Source organism: Chiloscyllium punctatum, chromosome 3, assembly GCF_047496795.1.
Source record: "Chiloscyllium punctatum isolate Juve2018m chromosome 3, sChiPun1.3, whole genome shotgun sequence".
In the NCBI taxonomy this organism is placed as follows: Eukaryota; Metazoa; Chordata; class Chondrichthyes; order Orectolobiformes; family Hemiscylliidae; genus Chiloscyllium; species Chiloscyllium punctatum.
This window is the reverse complement of record NC_092741.1, coordinates 142912680-142930955: the sequence shown is the minus strand read 5'-3', so window position 1 is coordinate 142930955 and position 18276 is coordinate 142912680. Positions and strand designations below refer to the sequence as shown.

Genomic DNA, 18276 nt, shown 5'->3' with positions numbered 1-18276 from the left:
TCATGATGGTTTTCAATTCCTCCCTCCCTTTTGTCTCTTGGTTTCTACTATGCTTCTTTATATACATTTTTATACTATACTACTTGTGTCATCTATTGTGAAGGCAAGTACAAAATATTGTTCATGTATCTGCCACTTTGTTCTTTCCCATTCTGAATTCTGCAGTGTTGTCTTCTATGTGATCATTTACTTCAGTGATTCTTTTCCTTTTTATATGCCTGTAGAACCTTTTTATTTTCTGTTTTTCAATAGTCTTAAATTGTAAATGATGATAGGACAGCTTTGTTACAAACTTGGGACTGTGTAATTTACAGGAATTGTTATTTTGTCAGAATCAATGTCTTGCTACTGCAATGGAATGTGTTCTATTTAGCTTCTTGTAAAATTGCTGTTTGAACAGAAATGGAGAAGAAACTCCAGGAAGAGAGAAGTTCAAAGCAAAAAGTTGAAAACCGTTTGTTGGAAGCTGAAAAGCAGCGTTCAATGTTGGACTGTGATATTAAACAAGCACAACAAAAGATCGAAGAATTGCTTAGGCAAAAGGAGAAATTAACTGAGGAGGTGAGATTCACCACTTAGTTGTGCTTAACAATGAAAATGATTCAATTTGTTTAGCTTAAACTGTACATCTATACGAGAATTTGAGTGTGAGCATTCATTAATTGGCTCTTTCTAATTGCAATTTTGCATAAATATTTTGAGATTTTAAAAATTTCACTAATTCATGAGATGTGAGAATCGCTGCCATGGCCATAATTCATTACTCATTCCTAATTGTTGCAAAGAAGATAGTGATGTGCTGCCTTGTGAAACTGCTGCAGTCCATCTGATTTGGTATATCCGGTCTTTTTAGGGGAGGAGTTAGAGGATTTCAATCGAGCAATCGTGAATGATGGTGATATTGATACAAATTAGAAGAGAAAGTTGCTTGAAGGGGAATTTACAGGTGGTAAAATGTCATGCATCTGTTCCTCTATCCTTCAAGATTGTCAAGGGCCTGGCTTTGGACAATGCTGTTGAAGGAATGTTGTTGAGTTGCTTCAGTGTGTGAAGTAGACAATAATTAATGTGCATCGGTTGTGGAGGGAGTGAATGTTTGAGGGTGATGGACATGGCGTTGCAGTCATTCAGGCAAATGAAGCGTATTCCAATGATCTCCTCACTTGTGCTTTGTGAATCAGGAGGTGATTTTCTTGCTTCAGAATTCCCTGTCTCTGACTTGGTCACATAGCTGCAATATTTATATCTCGCGTAGTTGATCAACTGCTCACTGGGAACCTCCATGATGTTACTGGTTGCAAATTCAGCAATAGTAATGCCATTGAATGACAAGAGGCGATAGTTAGGTTCTGTCTTATTGGCGATGGACATTGCTTAGCGTTTGTGCCATATAAATGCTGCTTGTCACTTATCAGCCTAAACTTGGAGGTTTTTCCAGAACAGTATCTAAGGAGTTGCAAATGGCACTGAACACTGCAATCATCAGCAAATTTCCCAACTTCCGACTTATGGAGGTAAGGTAATTGAGTTGAAAACTGAGGCACAAGCTTTTAATAACTCCTGCAGCAATTTCTTAGGGCTAGGTGATTGGCCTGCAACAACCAAAAGCATGTTCCTTTGTGCTGGGTATCACCAACCGATGCTGTCTTCCACTTTGTCAGATGGTTGTCAATGTTGTAGCAATTTGGGACCAGTTTAGTTAGGACTGCAGCTTGTTCTGGAACATAAGTATTTAGTATCACTGTCTGGAGGTTGTGAGAGCCCATAGCCTTGGCTATTTTCTGTCCTCAGTGGAATGAATTAACTTGGCCGAAGATGATCTGGCATTTCTAATAATGGGTACTTTGGCGAGTTCAACATGAATAACCACTCAGCAGTTTTGCTTTAACCTTGACTTTTGCACTTTTGTTCTTGATTCCCCATCATTGAGGATGAGAATATTTGTGGAGTGTCTCCTTCAATTAGATTTTTTAATTGTCCACCATCGTTCTCAAGTGGCAGAACTGAAAAGCTTGGATCTGATCCTTTGGTTCATGGATCATTTAATTCTGTTGCATGCTTCTTCCATTGGTTGACCTGCACGTCATCCTGTGCTCTGGTTCACCAGGTCAGCACCCCAGGTTTAGCTAGGACTGATGCTGCATCTGACATGCTGTCCTATATGCTTCATTAAGCAAAGTTTGATCCCCTGGCTTGATGATAGAGGTTGAGTGAGAGATGCACAGGACTCTGTGATTACAGACTCTGGTTGAATGGAGTTTTGCTGCTGCTAAGTACCCATGATGGCTCATGGGTACCTAGTTTTAAGTTGCTATATCTTTTCTGAATTCATGTCATTTAGTAAGGTAGTGGTACCTGACAAAACAATGTATACAGTAATCCTCATTTCATGCTGCCCCCTTAGCATTATTTTGTTATAATGTTGTCTGTTCTTTGAGCCCAGTTCATTACATTTTATGTTGCTATTTTGTTTTTAGCATGTTTATGTGTATTGTCAATGTTTACCACCATTGCAAATCAAAATCCAGTACTGTATACACTCCTCTACCCCACCATTTCCATGTTCCGCCTCTTAGTCCATCCAGCGAAATAATGGAATATTCATTTTTCTTTTGCAATTGTACATTTGTTTTGGCCTAAGAATTGTCACGTACCAATGTAGAAATTTAGTACCACCTGTACATTAAATGTCTATGTTTCAACTCCGAAAGTACAAATATAATTATTTCTTTCCCTGATAAGAAAGGCCCACAGAACCTAACTCTGATTTTATCCAGTTTAATCCTTACAGTAATCAATGCAATACTTGAAAAATCTTTTCACTGAAGTCACTGTACATTCTGTGCCTTCCAACCCTCAAGGCTTTTTTCCAAGTAGTGTTAAAATCGAAAGTATGTTGATTAATTAGCAGAGTTAAGTTGGTATGTAGGCTGTAATCAGCTGGATGTTTACTTGCCCAACTTTGATCTTTGACACTGGGCTCCATGAAGTCTCAATTTGAGGGCTCCAGTCCGTTGCCTCCTGACTATTTACCTGCTAGTGCATCACAACATGTTCTGGGATCGTAATGGTGATGTCAGGGATAGCATTTCTAAGCTATGATTTGGTGAGTATGACTATGTCATTCTGTTGATGACAAGTCTAATGGGTAGTTCTCCCATTTTCATACAAGCTCCCAGTTGTTGATAAGAGCTTTATAGTTTCAACAGGACAGGTTGTGCCCTTTTTCTTTCTAGGTCAATGTGTGGTGGTGAATTGGTATTTTGATGGACATTTAACAACTAATAATGTGGATCTGGAGTCCTATGTAGATCAGACCAGGAATGAGTGGTATATTTCCTTCCCGAAAGATATGAACGACCAGATTAACTATTGTAAAAAAAAGTTTCATTCTTACCATGACTGAGATCAGCTTTTAGTTCAATATTTATTAGTTAAATGAATTTAATTTCCATCACCAGTAGTGGGATGACCACGTGACTAGACCATTAACTTGGGCCTTTTGGATTGCTCATCCATTGACTCCCTCTAATTCTGCCATATGGGCCACTAATGTGATTCTGCTGAATGCTAACTAATTCATCTTTGGTATAGTTTGAAAAGGGGGCAAATAACAGATGATTGCTTTATACTTGCATTTTAAACTGCATTTATATGTTTTACGTTTTATGACAACATTTTATTTTGCAGGTTAAAAATCTGTCACTGAAAATAGAACAGGAGACGCAAAAACGTAGTTTAACTCAGAATGACTTGAAGATGCAGACACAACAAGTAAATGCATTGAAAATGTCAGAGAAACAACTGAAGCAGGAGATAAATCACTTATTGGAGACTAAACTGAGCCTGGAAAAGCAGATAGGAGAGCTGAGAAAGTAGGTCCTAAGTAGTACTTCTTTCCTTTCTACATATTCCATGTAAAATAGCAAAGACTTGTGTAAGAAAACCAACAGTGTAATAGTTTATGAAGCTCACAAAGTTTCACATCTCAATTGTGTAAGGGATATCTTTCAAGGGTTGTCAATTGTATCCTATCACCTGGTATTGTGAAAGGTTACCAATTTGTCCTTTGACTTCTAGATTTGTAATGGTAAGTGCAGCATTTATTTACTTTTATGTGTGTTGCTAGAAAAAATGCAGGGTTGCTCCACATGAAGTAGAATTATACTTTCTTTGCCATCTAAGTGCTGATACATATAGGATACAAACATATGTTACCTTCAGCTATGTTTTTTAAGTTGCATTGTCTTGAAGTGTCAAAATATTCTAACTAGTATTATCAATAAGTTCTACAGTTGCTTCACTCTAGAAATGATAGGGTAGAAAATATAACCTGAGACACTTCTAACTTCTAACTGAAAAAGCTTCATAAGAATTTTGTCAAATCCCCTAAATGCACCTGACATATTTCTTTTCCCCGTTATGTTATTTGACTTGTGTTTGTTTAAATCACAGTTAGAAGTGCTGTGTTATGACTAATAGCTTGTTCTTTGAACAGTGTGGAATCAGTGAAGTGTTAAGTTGCGTTTCTGTAACTTCAGAATTGCTTTCTCAGTAATAAAACTCTTCGTTCTTATCTCTCACATAGAAAAATATGCTATTTTGGACACTATTAAAGAAATTACCAATGTAATTGCTGGATTTTCCTTCAGCATTTGCTCTATTTAGCACTTCATTTGGACAGCTACCTTTGCCTAATTTGTTTCAGTTTCTTATAAATTTTTAGTGAATCAATCTGTGAATGATTAGTTTTACTGATTATTTACTTGTCTGTCTACTTGTTACTATAATTGAGCAGACTCACATTTTGAACTTGAGATCTCTGATTTGATTTAGTGACCTGAGGAACATAAAGTCATCTAATATCACGATAAGAATAACCAAATGACTTCTTGCCCATTGGTTTAGTAATGTCTGGGTTAATAGCATTCTCAGAGGAAGGCTAGATATTCTTAAAGCTATACTGAGTTAGGACCCAACCATAGGAGTCCTATAAGACCTAAAACACCAGGAATCATAATAAAGATCTTTAGTACCAATTAATTATTATCTAACAATTTGTTTTCTGATTTCTTGCATAAAATTGTTCATATAAACTCTAAACTTTTCCACTCTGTGCTACTTAGTTTATGCAAAATATTCTCTTTCTGTTTTTCCATTTCAGTATCTAGAGCAGTTGAGTCTCTGCAATGGCCTAAACAATTTATTAATCAATAATAATTGTTGTCTTGCTAATTGAGTTACCTGCTTATGTAAATTATTTAATTCTAACATATTTGTCTACTGTTAATTTGACAAGAGGTGAATACTTGAATTCTTGAAAATCTTGAATTAGAAGGCCAGCATAACAATAATACTATACACAAATCTCAGCATGGTAGTTTATCCATTGTTGATGTTATTGATTGCTTAAAAGAAGTTTTAACTCCACCTACAATCATCCTGCCCACCCTATCCCTTAATGGTCTTTACACCTAATCCTGCTTTGGACAGCTTTTAATTGACTAATATTTGACGATTCTGCATTGTCCTCTCCAGTTTTTTTTTAAATTACGGGTACGATTGAAAATGATAGCTTGTAAACAAGAGGGTGTAACAATGTTTTCAATGGTGACAAGTTCCTTTAAAATTTAACAGCCCTCCCTGCATGTTTTCTGTGGAGTGGCAGCTGTTTGTAATGTATGACTTTTCGGGTTAGGTGATAAAACACTTGGAAATACCTTTTGGCTGAAACGCTCTAGTTTTTCTTTTTTTAAAGATATGGAACTTACTGACTGGGACAGTAGGCCCACTTCCAGTGAACACAGATTCTGATTGTAATTATTTTGACAAGAATAACTTTTAAGTATTGTATATAAATGCCAAACTTGAATTGATATGATTTCTTGGGTTTAATCACTTGAAAATACCATACAAATACATTGTGCAGTGATTAAATCTGTGTTTTCTATTATCCTTTCCTGGCAGGGAAAAAAGCAGTTTTTAATGAAGGGATGGAACTCAGTTAGTTACCCATTGTAGCAAATAGTTGGAATCTGTTATTAAGGAGCTTATACTACTTAGAAAAGGAAAATTAGACATTTTCAACACAGTTTTGTGAAATGGAAGTCATGTTTGACTAATTATTAAAGTTCGTTGAGGGAGTAACAAGCAATATAATGGGCAACCTGTACATATAATGTATTTAGATTTTCATAAGGTATTTGACAAGATACCACATTAAAGATTACCACAAATAAAAAGAGCTCATGACTAAGGGGTAACATATTTGTACGGTTGTAGAATTGAATAAAAGAAAATACAGGGTAAGCATAAGTGAGTTGTTTTTGGATTGCTAGGGCGTAATGCGAGGAGTGCCACAGGGATGTGTCCTAGGACCTTAACTATTTACAATCCCTGTCAATTAATTAGATGGCAGGACCAAATGTATAGTTGTGAAGTTTGTTTGTGATACAGAGATAGGCAGAAAATTAAATTGTGAAGAGAACATAAGGACAATGCAAAGGGACATGGGTTCAGTGAAGGGGCAAAAATGTGGGAAAATGTGATCTTCTCCACTTTGGCAGCAAAAATAGAAGAGCAACATACTATTTAACTGGAGTGAGAGGTGCAGAGGCACCTGGGTCTCCATGAATCACAAATAAGTTGATATACAATCTAACTAAGGACAGGGTTTCATAATAACAGTTATTCCTTTTAAAATTGAGACAAGCAGAAATTGAATATCTTAAAGGAATTTATATCCTTGACTACCAAATAAATCAAAGAATATGGATGTTGTTGAGCATTTTAAAAATAACTGGGTCAAACCTCATGTCTGATAAAACAGGAAGTTAATAGTTTATTGTGACTTAGGCCAACTTTTCAAAAATTTGTCATTGCAACCTGAAAATATAATGTAATTACTTGTTTGTATTTTCATCAATTTGTAAAATAATATTTGTCTGAATTTTGTCCATCATTGCAGAGAGCGCCAGGATGCTGATGGCCAGATGAAAGAGCTTCAGGACCAGCTGGAAGCAGAACAGTATTTTTCAGTATGTTCTCTACTTATGAGTTCATAGTAGGGAAAGCTTGATACAATTAAGTAAGACTCTTAAAATCTTGTGTGGAAGTCTTCGCTTTCGTCAAGGCTTTCAATAAAGTATTTCATAGTAGACTGGTTCGTATGGTTAGGTCACATGGGATCAAGGGAGAGCTTGCCAATTGGATACAAACTTGGATTGATGGTAGGAGACAGGGTGGTAGTAGAGGGTTGTTTTTCAAACTGGACACCTGAGACTAGTGGTTCATCATTTATGTAAATGATTTGAATGAGAATATAGGAGGCATGGAAAGTAAGTTTGCAGATGATACCAAAATTGGTGGTATGGTGGATAGTGAAGAAAGATATCTGAGTCCAGTAGGATCTTAATCACCTGGGCCAGTGGGCTGAGGAATGACAGATGGAGTTTAATTTAGATAATTGTAAGGTGTTGCATTTTCATAAGACAAACCAGGGCAGGGCTTACCCAGTTCATGGTAGGACTGTGGGGAGCGTCGCCAAACAAGAGAGTCCTAGGGCTTCAAGTACAGAGTTCCTCGAAAGTGGTGTCATGGGTAGGCAGGATGGTGAAGAAGGCACATGGCATATTTTTCTTCATTGATCAGAGTGCGGATTGGCTCATTATGTTACAACCGTACAAGACATTGGTGAGGCCCCATTTGGAGTAAGGTGTTCAGTTCTAGTCACCCTGCTGTCAGAAGGATATAATTAAACTGGAAAGGGTTCTAAAAGGATTTGCAAGGATGTCACTGAGACTGGAAGAGGAGAGGCTATATACACTGGGATATTTTTTTCCCTGGAGCTTAGGAAGCTGAGGGGTGGCCGTGTGGAGGCTTATACAATCATAAGGGGCGTAGATAAGGTGAATAGATACGGTCTTTTCCCCAGGATAAAGGAGTCCAAAACTAGAGAGCAGAGGTTTAAGGTGAGAGGGGAAAATTTATAAGGAACCTGAGGGGCAGTTTTTTTTCACACACAGGTTAGTGCGTATATGGAACTTGCTATCAGAGGAAATGGTAGAGGCGAGTACAGTTACAACATTTTAAAAGACATTTATACAGATACATGAATAGATAAGGTTTAGAGGGATATGGGCTAAACATAGGCAAATGGGGCTAGTAAGTTTAGGAAATCTGATAAGCATGGGCAAGTTGAGCCAAAGGGCCTGTTTTCATGCTCTGACTCTTTCATTAATTTGTGTTGACCTGCTTTTAAACTAACTTTAAGTCAATTGATGAACTTTAAATTTTGGGTGCTAACTAAATTACGGGTGAGGAAATGCGCAACCCTATTGATATTATCAGGGAAGGGTGTGCATATAGAGTTATTACTGTGATGCTGTATGTATCTGAAAGTATTCATGTCCTATTAGCTAAAGAATGAAAATAAATTCTTCATTTGTTTGAGATCACACAGAGACAATGAAATAAGAATCAAATAAGTGAATCATCTTTCAAATTCTTCTGTATCTAATTCAAAGAAAAACAGTATGCCAGGGAAGGTAGAGCAGAATTGAAAATGGAGAATTAAAAAATAGCTTGAACGTACATCCAATAAGTTTGATAGATATACTTCAAAATTTATGGTTCACTGATCATGAAATGGCTGAAGTGTAAAATTTTGAAGGCTGTAGAATACTGTGTTTTTTTTTAAACTTTAAAACCATTTTATTCACGGGTAAGACCAGAATTTGTTGTCAAAGTTCCCTTTTGAATGAATTGACCTGCTGCAGTGCAAGTGGTTGGATGTACAACTGCAGTGCTGTTAAGAATAGAGTTATAAGGGTTTTTCACACAGCAACATTATAATAGTAGGCTGTGGCTTATATTATTTCTTGCTTTCAAATTTACAGACATTGTACAAGACTCAAGTAAGAGAGCTGAAGGAAGAATGTGAGGAGAAAAGCAAGCTTTGTAAAGATTTGCAACAAAAAATGCAGGAGCTGCAGGATGAGAGGTATAAGTTCATTGATGTAACCTCAGAACAGTTTTTGTTTAGTTTGAAGCAAAATCAAAAATATACCTCTATTGAACTTTTAAAATGTGTATAATTCTCACAATTCAAGAAAAAGTATAAAATTAAAGCCCTGAATTTCCAGGTTATATTTGTTAAAAATTGATCTCCTGTTTTGTGTAGAATAAACATAAATTAAAAGGAAATATAACACAATCACAATGCATGGAAAGTTGTAACTTATGAAATAAGAATTGCTTATTTATGAAAGGTGAAGGCTTGTCTTTAAAATAGTCTGTGCTTGTGTTTGAATTCAAATTCTGAGACGAGTCCTAAATTCAAATAATGATGTCATTGTGAACATCAATCAAACTTGTTGAGTAAACTGATGATCCTCCTCCTCAGAGATTCTTTGGCAGCACAACTTGAGATTACACTAACGAAGGCAGACTCTGAGCAGCTTGCACGTTCAATTGCAGAAGAACAGTATTCTGACCTAGAGAAAGAAAAAATTATGAAGGAGTTAGAAATTAAAGAGATGATGGCAAGGCATAAGCAGGAGCTGGCTGAAAAGGATGCTACAATTGCATCTGTGAGTAAATTTACCTTATAATGTTTTGTCATTATTCATAAAATTTGTGAATAGAAAAATGAACCATAAGCACCTCTAAAGGTAGTATTAAAATTTCCAGTTTGTTACTCCAGAGCAGCTAATCAGTGGTACTTGCTTTATTCAAAAATTGGGTACATTTTGTCCATTATGATTAGTGCCATAAAGTAGGGGTGAGACATTTCAGCCTTATTATTTATGGGAATTTGGGCAACAGTTCCCAGCCGAAGACAGCAAGACTGAGGAATATGATACCCTGAGAGATTGGAAATTGGGAATGGGAGATGTCACTGGAATTGAAAGTGGTTGGAGGAAAAGCAGCGATGATTGCTGGTGCCTCCTTGGGAGAAGATTTGGGGTGGTGGGCCCTGGAGGAGTTCAGGATTTGAGTTGGGCTCACTATAAAGGAGATCACATTCTGTGAAGGGGATGTTAAGCCATGAAGGACATCAGGAGAATTTCAGATGTTCGGAGTGACAGGGTTGAATGGGCTAAGTGTTAGCAAGGGGGTTTGGGATGTAAACACTCTTCCTCCTGGCCCACAAGCAATGCTGTAAAAGCAGTTTCCTGCTCCATGTAGCAATTCTTTACCCTTTCTCCTCTCCTCCCCCAACCTTTCATATGCCAGGTTCCCTAAAGCATGAGAAATCCAGCTGGTTGACCGCAGAATCTCATTAAATTAATGATATGAGTGTTCCATTTCCTGGGGAGCAGGTTGTTTGTCTACTAACCAGTCTCAATTAAAACTGAAAGTGGCTTTGAAAATCTTTCAATTTTATTTTCCCATCTAACCCAAAGCTGTCCAATTCCAATCATACTTAAGTCAAAAGCTCAGTTAAACCGAAACACAAGTTCTCACATATAATCTGTGGATTTAAAATGGTTTCAGTTGGAAGTGAAATTCGAAACACAAACATTGCTGAAAGGGAATAATTTATGTCAAAGTTTAAATTGCAAGTTCATAAGGATACTGATTGAGTAGTTATTTTGTGAAAACTTTAAAATGTTTTTCGGAGATAAATTTGAATATTATTTATTGTACTTCCTGCTAAATGTTTGGCTATGTAAAGATCAGAATGGCATGGAATTCAAAGTTATTGTCACTGCTGAATTAAGAAAATCTCTGGCATTCGTTAGAAGATTTCTTGATGTCACGCATGTAACACCGATTAGTCATTAAAACAAGGTCACAATTCCTTTGGAGAGGCCTTAAATACCTAACACAAATATACATTTATATATTAGAAAGTCTTGTTGCAAATTCCTACAATTTGCTGATGTAAACTTTTATTCAAATCAAGTTTGAGAGTTTGGAAGCTGTTAGATTAGGCACTTTTGTAAACTGCCAAGATGTTACTAGTTTAATAAAGTTAAACATTTATGTAACTTGGGTGTTTGATTTAAATATTTTAATTTGCCATTTAGCTAGAGGAGACCAATAGAATGTTGACTGCAGATGTAGCAAATCTTGCAAGTGAGAAGGAGGAACTGAACAACAAAATGAAGGAGCTTCAGGACCGTAAGTACAAATTAAATTTCAGCAGAAACTGTCAATGTTCCAATTCCTTTGTGCACTTGTCAACCAGGTTCTCAGTGAACAGTCCAATTTGGAGAACAACTTATATTCATGTAGCACCTTATATTCTCTCAATATATTTGCAACCAACAAATTACTTTTCAAAATGGAGTATCTTGTATGAGTAAAAAGGCCAATTTAGTTCCTGATAAAAAGATATTCATTTCACTGATTTCTTGAATGTCTTGAAATACATCCAGCTCTGATTTCAGTAGAGACCAATAACCTGTTTAAATTTCTTTTTAGGATCCTGAACTCAACGTATTTACTAAAAGAAAGAAGCTCAAGGTTCATAGTCTAAAACAATTAGAACATAGTACAGGAACTGCCCCTTCCGCCCACCATTTCTGTGCCACACTAAATTAATCCCATCTGCCTACGCACGATCTATATCCCTCTATTCCCTGCCTGTTCATGTGCCTATCCAAAAGCTTCCTAAACATTGGAATCATATCTGCTTCTGCTACCTCCCCTGGCATTGTGTGCCAGGCACCTGTCACCCTTTGTATAGAGAAAATTTGTCTTGCCCACTTGTACCCTTTAAATTTCCTACTCTTACCTTAAACCTATGCTCTTGGTGTTTGATATTTCCATTCTGGGAAAAAGACTCTGGCTATCCATCCTATCCGTGTCTTTCAGAATTTTATATACTTGCATTAAGTCACCCTTCAGACTCCGATACTCTAGCGAAAACAACCCAAGTTGTCCAACCTCTCATTATAGCGAATATACTCCCCTATGTATTATTTTATTTTCCTGTCACCCCGACTCTGCTAGCATACAAACCCTCCCATATCTTCCAACCTGACAGCCTTGCTCATTGCTGCCATTCTTCATTATTATGCTGTTCCATACAAGCTTATTTTTATTTCAAAATATTTAATAAGATATGTGGTATTTCATCTTAGGAAGTTGTTTTGAATCCTGTCAAATAGAAAACTCTTATCTTGTTATTAGTGTATTTAAGTATTAGTTGAGGAATGTGATGGTTTTATTCTAGACTGTTAATCCAGTAATTTAGGCAATATTCTGGGAATTTGGGTTTGAGTCCTGCCATGGCAGTTGGTAGAACAATTAAACCTGAAATTAAGAGTCTAAAGATGATGATGTTGATTGCCAGAAAAAACCCATCTGGTTCAGTAATACTTTTTATGGAAGGAAACTGCCATCATTATCTGGTCTCCATGTGACTCCAGAAGCACAACAAAGTGGATCAGTATTAACTGAATTAGGGGTGGGCGATAAATGCTTGTGTAGCCAGTGACACCCATATCCTGTGAATGAATAAAAAAAGTTGTCATGATTTAGTTTTATATTTCATGCTAAATAAATTTATGAAGTTCTGCTGTGCAAGCGCAGCATGTTGACATCTCCAATGGGTTTTGTTTTTCAGAGGTTCAGAAGCTGAAAGAAGAGGATGCAAATTTAGCAAGTATAAAATTTCAATTTGACAAGCAGCTGCTGACTGAGAGGACTCTCAAAACCCAGGTAAGAAAATAGAATAAGATTTTAATTATAAACACATCATATCACTGGTGCTCATATTTAAATTTATTCAAATGATGTTATTTCTGTGCACTCACTTATCTTGACTTGGTCATATTGTTATAGTATCACTGATAAGGTCTCTATCTATTTAGGTTTTCTCTCTCCACGTGTTTCATATTAAAGATTCTGTAACTTTTAATTTCAGTATTTTTATTCTTTAATGCATTCTTTATGACATTCTTGAACCAGCCACTAGGAAGTGCAAAGAATGTTCTCATTTATTTTTCTTTGAATACTGTAGTCCCTCACTTTCTGTAGAAAAAGTAATCTACAGTGACAGCTGTTCTCAGTAAGACTGACATGAATTTACCTTGTGGTGTGTTTTAGGAGCAAGACCATAACATCCGCACCCCATTATGCAGCTCATTAAATTCCATTTATGCTGTAGATTAGAGGACCAGGAATAGATCAGTGATTGCTCCTCCCAATGCCTATAGGCAACTGAAGCTCTGACCAAATAGGTGAGGATGACATTGATAGTTCATGGTATTAATTCTCCCACGATCCATCACAGTTCCTATGTCCTTCAGGGCATTGTCAGGAATGGTGCTATCAATTCACTATTGATGGACCTTGAAGTCCTTTAACTAGAGCAGATCCACGTCTTTTCTGCTCTCAATACTTCCAAATAGTGATTTTTGAAAGAGTATTGTTTCACTCACTGAGGGAGGGCAGTGGGTGGTAATCAACAGAAAATTACCCTATTAGTGCATGAGCTAATGTCATGAGATTTAAGATTGCCTAGAATCACTGTAGAAGAGTCGATGGGCCACCCTGTTCTGACAGTGCGCCACTGTACCACAAGACCTGGTGATTGAGGAATCTGGAATGTTGTCTGCAAGGCATGATCCTGTGTGTGTGACTGTTGCTCAGCAGCTTTGTAGACAGCTCTCCAAATACTGTCATAAGTCTGTAAGGCTAGAAATGAGGACTTTGCAGAATTAACTGGGCTGCATGTGTCTGTGTAGTATCTGCTACCTAATTCAGTGCTTGGTTTTCCACCGAGGTTAACTTTTAATGTAGTTTTTTAATCACTTGTAACAAAGGAACTTGCAAGGTTATTTCAGATTACAAAGAATAAGCGTATGCTACATAGTGTTTTTAAGGCAGCCTTCCATCTGAATATGATGGTTTCGATCATGGTGGTCACCTCTGTGGTAAGCATTACCTTGAATGGTTTGGGAGCCATACTGTGTTTGGCAGTCTCTCCAGATGAAGCCACTGGGTTAAGAAGGTACTTGATTTTTTGGCTTCTGTTTTCTCTAGGCCCTCTTCTGAGCGTTTTGTTAGTGTTGTTCACTTCCAATTCATCAGCTTTCAGAAGCTATGACCATTGGTCATTGACTTCTAGTCATCAGTGTTAATGTCTACCGTCAATGTATCTCATTTGCAGGTGCCTTATAACAGAGGCATAGAAATATGAGTTCATGACCCAATGGCCAATTCACAACCAAAAGGTGTTTAAAAAAAAAAATCCTGGTGGTAGCACATACGTATTCTTTGCAATCTGAAATAACCTTACAAGTTACTTTGTTGTATTATATCATGATAAAACTATATTGAGAATTAAACCAGATGAATAACCAAGCATTGAATTAGGTGTTGGATATTTCAAAAGCACATACACCCATGTTAATTCTGCAAAGCCCTTGCAGCAATCAGCCATCATATCATCAATGAACATGGCCAAACCAGCACAGACTTTGTTTTAAAACCCTGTGCTTGCTGATGAAATTAACACCCATCAGGACCTCTGAGTTGGTGATATTGTTCTGCCAAGATTTATACCTGGGACACTAGATACTGTTCAGCATTTTCTCTTGCTTAGTATATGTTGTTGAGATCTCAGCACTGTAGAGGAACACATTGAGGATGCAGGCTTGCATTTAGTTTTGTCAAGGTGGTAAAAACAATGACTGCAGATGCTGGAAATCAGATTCTGGATTAGTGGTGCTGGAAGAGCACAGCAGTTCAGGCAGCATCCAAGTAGCTTCGAAATCGACGTTTCGGGCAAAGGGCTTTTGCCCGAAACATCGATTTCGAAGCTACTTGGATGCTGCCTGAACTGCTGTGCTCTTCCAGCACCACTAATCCAGAATTTAGTTTTGTCAGTCAGGTCATATATTCCACATCTCCTCTCATTTAGCTTTGGTATGAAAGCTTCAGTTTTTTAAATGTGTGTCACTTTAACATGAAGTGACAGATTGGTGATTGTCGAGCTAGGACACGTGAAACCATTAACAGCTACTAGCTTCACATTGTCCGTGCTGACCGTAAGTGGTATAGCATCTTCCTGGACTATGTTGATAGTCACCCAAACCCTTCACAGGCATGAGAAAGTCTCAATTTTCAGATGAAGGTGTTTATCGTTATGCAGTGTCAGTGCACCATCATCAGCACAGACCTACACTCTGACAATTTGGCACACTTTGCCTTGGATCTCAAGGAATAAGGCTGAACAATTTTCAATCAGTACTGCTATGTATGTAGACAACCTCTGGATGATCTAAAGACATACAGCCGAAGCCTCGGGAAGACTGTGCTAAAATGTGGCAGTGCCAGAACACAAACCTTTTCAACTGCACTGTGGATGACTATTTTGATCTTGCCACATCATAGGGTACCTTCTTCATTTTGTCATGAAAAGAAATGACATTGATCTGCTATAGCAGACAACACATTTTCTCCAGCCTCTTAATTAAACTACCTCCGCTCAGAGTCAAGCACATTGTGAAATCAATAAAGTCACTACATAGCAGTCTCCTTTGCTCAATGCATTTCTTTTGCAGCTGTTAAACTGAGAAAATCATGTCAGTTGTAGATTTTCATGTTCCGACTAGGATTCAGATAGATGCATTCTTCCAGGATTTGTAATGTGATGAGGACAACGCAAATACTTTTCCGATTGCTCAGAAGGGAAATTCCTGTATAGTTGGTGCAATCACCTAGTTCGTGTACAGGATCAGTCTTTGCATTACGTAGAGTGGCCAGCTCTTCTAGTCATTATAGACAGGAAAGGTCATTCGGCGACAACAGAAATTTTAGTTTTCAAAGACATTTATACAGATACATGGATATGTAAGGTTTGGAGGATACATTCATTGACTTAGCTCTGTTTTCTATATCCTAACCAATTTTCACTCCTTGTCAGAAGTTTGTTTTCAATTCTGAACCCTTTTGATTGTCTTTAATGCTCTTGTATGGAACTTTGTCCGATATCTGTAGAAACATATTATAAATACTATCCTTATTTATCACAGTGGTAAGCTCAAAAAAATTTAGTTACATAAAGATGACCTACACTTTGTAAATCCATGTCAGTGCTAGCTAATAAATTATTTTTTGGTCAGATACTTGCTCTCTCTGTCCCCATGATCAAAATCTAGGAACTAGTAGGTTACTAATTTCTTCACCATAAGACATAGGAGCAGAAGTAAGGCCATTCGGCCCATCGAGTACACTCCGCCATTCAATCATGGCTGATTGGCATTTCAACTCCACTTACCCGCATTCTCCCTGTAGCCCTTAATTTCTTGTGACATCAAGAATCTGTCAATCTCTGCCTTGAAGACATTTAGTGTACCGGCCTCCACTGCACTTTGTGGCAATGAATTCCACAGGCCCGCCAGTCTCCGGCTGAAGATGTGTCTTCGCATTTCTGTTCAGAATTTGCCCCCTCTAATTCTAAGGCTGTGTCCACGGGTCCTAGTCTCCTTGCCGAACGGAAACAATTTCCTCGCGTCCACCCTTTCCAAGCCATGTATTATCTTGTAAGTTTCTAAAAGATCTCCCCTTAATCTTCTAAGCTCCAATGAATACAATCTCAGGATCCTCAGCTGTTCCTCGTATGTTAGACCTACCATTCCAGGGATCATCCGTGTGAATCTCAGCTGGACACGCTCCAGTGCCAGTATGTCCTTCCTGAGGTGTGGGGACCAAAACTGGGCACAGTACTCTAACTGGGGCCTAACCAGAGCTTTATAAAGTCTCAGTAGCACAACGGTGCTTTTATATTCCAACCCTCTTGACATAAATGACAACATTGCATTTGCTTTCTTAATCACGGAGTCAACCTGCATGTGTTTACCTTTAGAGAATCCTCGACTAGCTCTCCCAGATCCCTTTGTACTTTGGCTTTACGAATTTTCTCACTGTTTAGAAAGTAGTCCATGCTTGTATTCTTTTTTCCAAAGTGCAAGACCTCGCATTTGCTCACATTGAATTCCATCAGCCATTTCCTGGGCCACTCTAGATCCTTCTGCAGCCTCCCCACTTCCTCAGTACTACTTGCCTGTCCACCTAACTTTGTATCATCGGCAAACTTCGCTAGAATGCCCCCAGTCCCTTCATCCAGATCATTAATATATAACGTGAACAGCTGCGGCCCCAACACTGAACCTTGCAGGACACCGCTTGTCACGGGCTGCCATTCCGAAAAAGAACCTTTTATCCCAACTGTCTGTCAGACAGCCAATCCTCAATCCATACCAGTAGCTCACCTCGAACACCATGGGCCCTCACCTTGCTCAGCAGCTTCCCGTGTGCCACCTTATCAAAGGTCTTTTGGAAGTCTAGGTAGACTACACCCACTGGGTTTCCCTGGTCTAACCGACTTGTCACCTCTTCAAAGAATTCCAGCAGGTTTATCAGACACTACCTCCCCTTACTAAATCCATGTTGACTTGTTCTAATCCGACCCTGCTCTTCCAAGAATTTAGAAACCTCATCCTTAATGATGGATTCTAGAATTTTACCAACAACCGAGGTTAGGCTAATTGACCTATAATTTTCCATCTTTTGACTTGATCCTTTCTTGAACAAGGGGGTTACAACAGCGATCTTCCAATTACTGTACTTAACTTATTGTGTGATGTTGGCTGTTTTCTGATCAGAGGATACAAGTTTAAAATTGATAGTTTTTGGAAAATTATGATAAGCGTTTACAATTTCCTCACCGATGTTGCTAAATTCTGAGATTGATATTGGAGATATTATGCGGTTCAGTCTTATGAAGTCCAACAACTTTTCCGTAATAAATCATTTTAACAATGCAATAGCATTTAATACTGTTAAAATTTTAAATAACACAAATCTTAAAAAAAGTCATTGCTCTTGCATTGATACAGTGTGGCAAGTTTTAAAACTCAAGTATTGACATATATCATTACAATTTTGTTTTGCAATATTTCATTGTTTAATCTTTGGTCTTGGATGCAAGTTAATGATTTGCGTCTCTATTGGTCTGTTTTCTTAAGGCCATTGTAAACAGTACATTCATCATAAGTTTGTATCACAAAAAAGTAAAATTGGAGGTTGAAGTAAAGAATTTCAAGAGCAGTAAAAAATAGATAAGATTGTAGATATTAAGGAAAATATGTGAAGAATCTTGTTTAATTTAAAATGTACAACATCACCAATAGCTGTAAGATAAACCAGATCAGAATTGCAACTTTATGGGAGAATTTAACCAAACTTGACACAAAACTGTGTAGAAGCCATTTTGTCACAAAGCAATTTTTGCGGTAAGATTTAAGCCTGCTGCAA

The 18276-nt window shown here is 37.6% G+C and overlaps 1 protein-coding gene across 4 annotated transcripts in view; it reads left to right on the top strand.

Moving 5' to 3' along the window:
* Window positions 1–18276, top strand: part of LOC140465898 (rho-associated protein kinase 2-like) — a 230790-nt gene that overhangs the window by 176056 nt on the left and 36458 nt on the right. For all 4 annotated transcript variants that reach the window (XM_072561840.1, XM_072561831.1, XM_072561815.1 and 1 more), the window contains exons 18-24: window positions 401–561; window positions 3691–3875; window positions 6968–7037; window positions 8898–9001; window positions 9404–9590; window positions 11034–11127; window positions 12578–12672. In XM_072561840.1, coding sequence (XP_072417941.1) covers window positions 401–561; window positions 3691–3875; window positions 6968–7037; window positions 8898–9001; window positions 9404–9590; window positions 11034–11127; window positions 12578–12672 — 896 coding nt within the window. The remainder of the gene's footprint in view (window positions 1–400; window positions 562–3690; window positions 3876–6967; window positions 7038–8897; window positions 9002–9403; window positions 9591–11033; window positions 11128–12577; window positions 12673–18276) is intronic.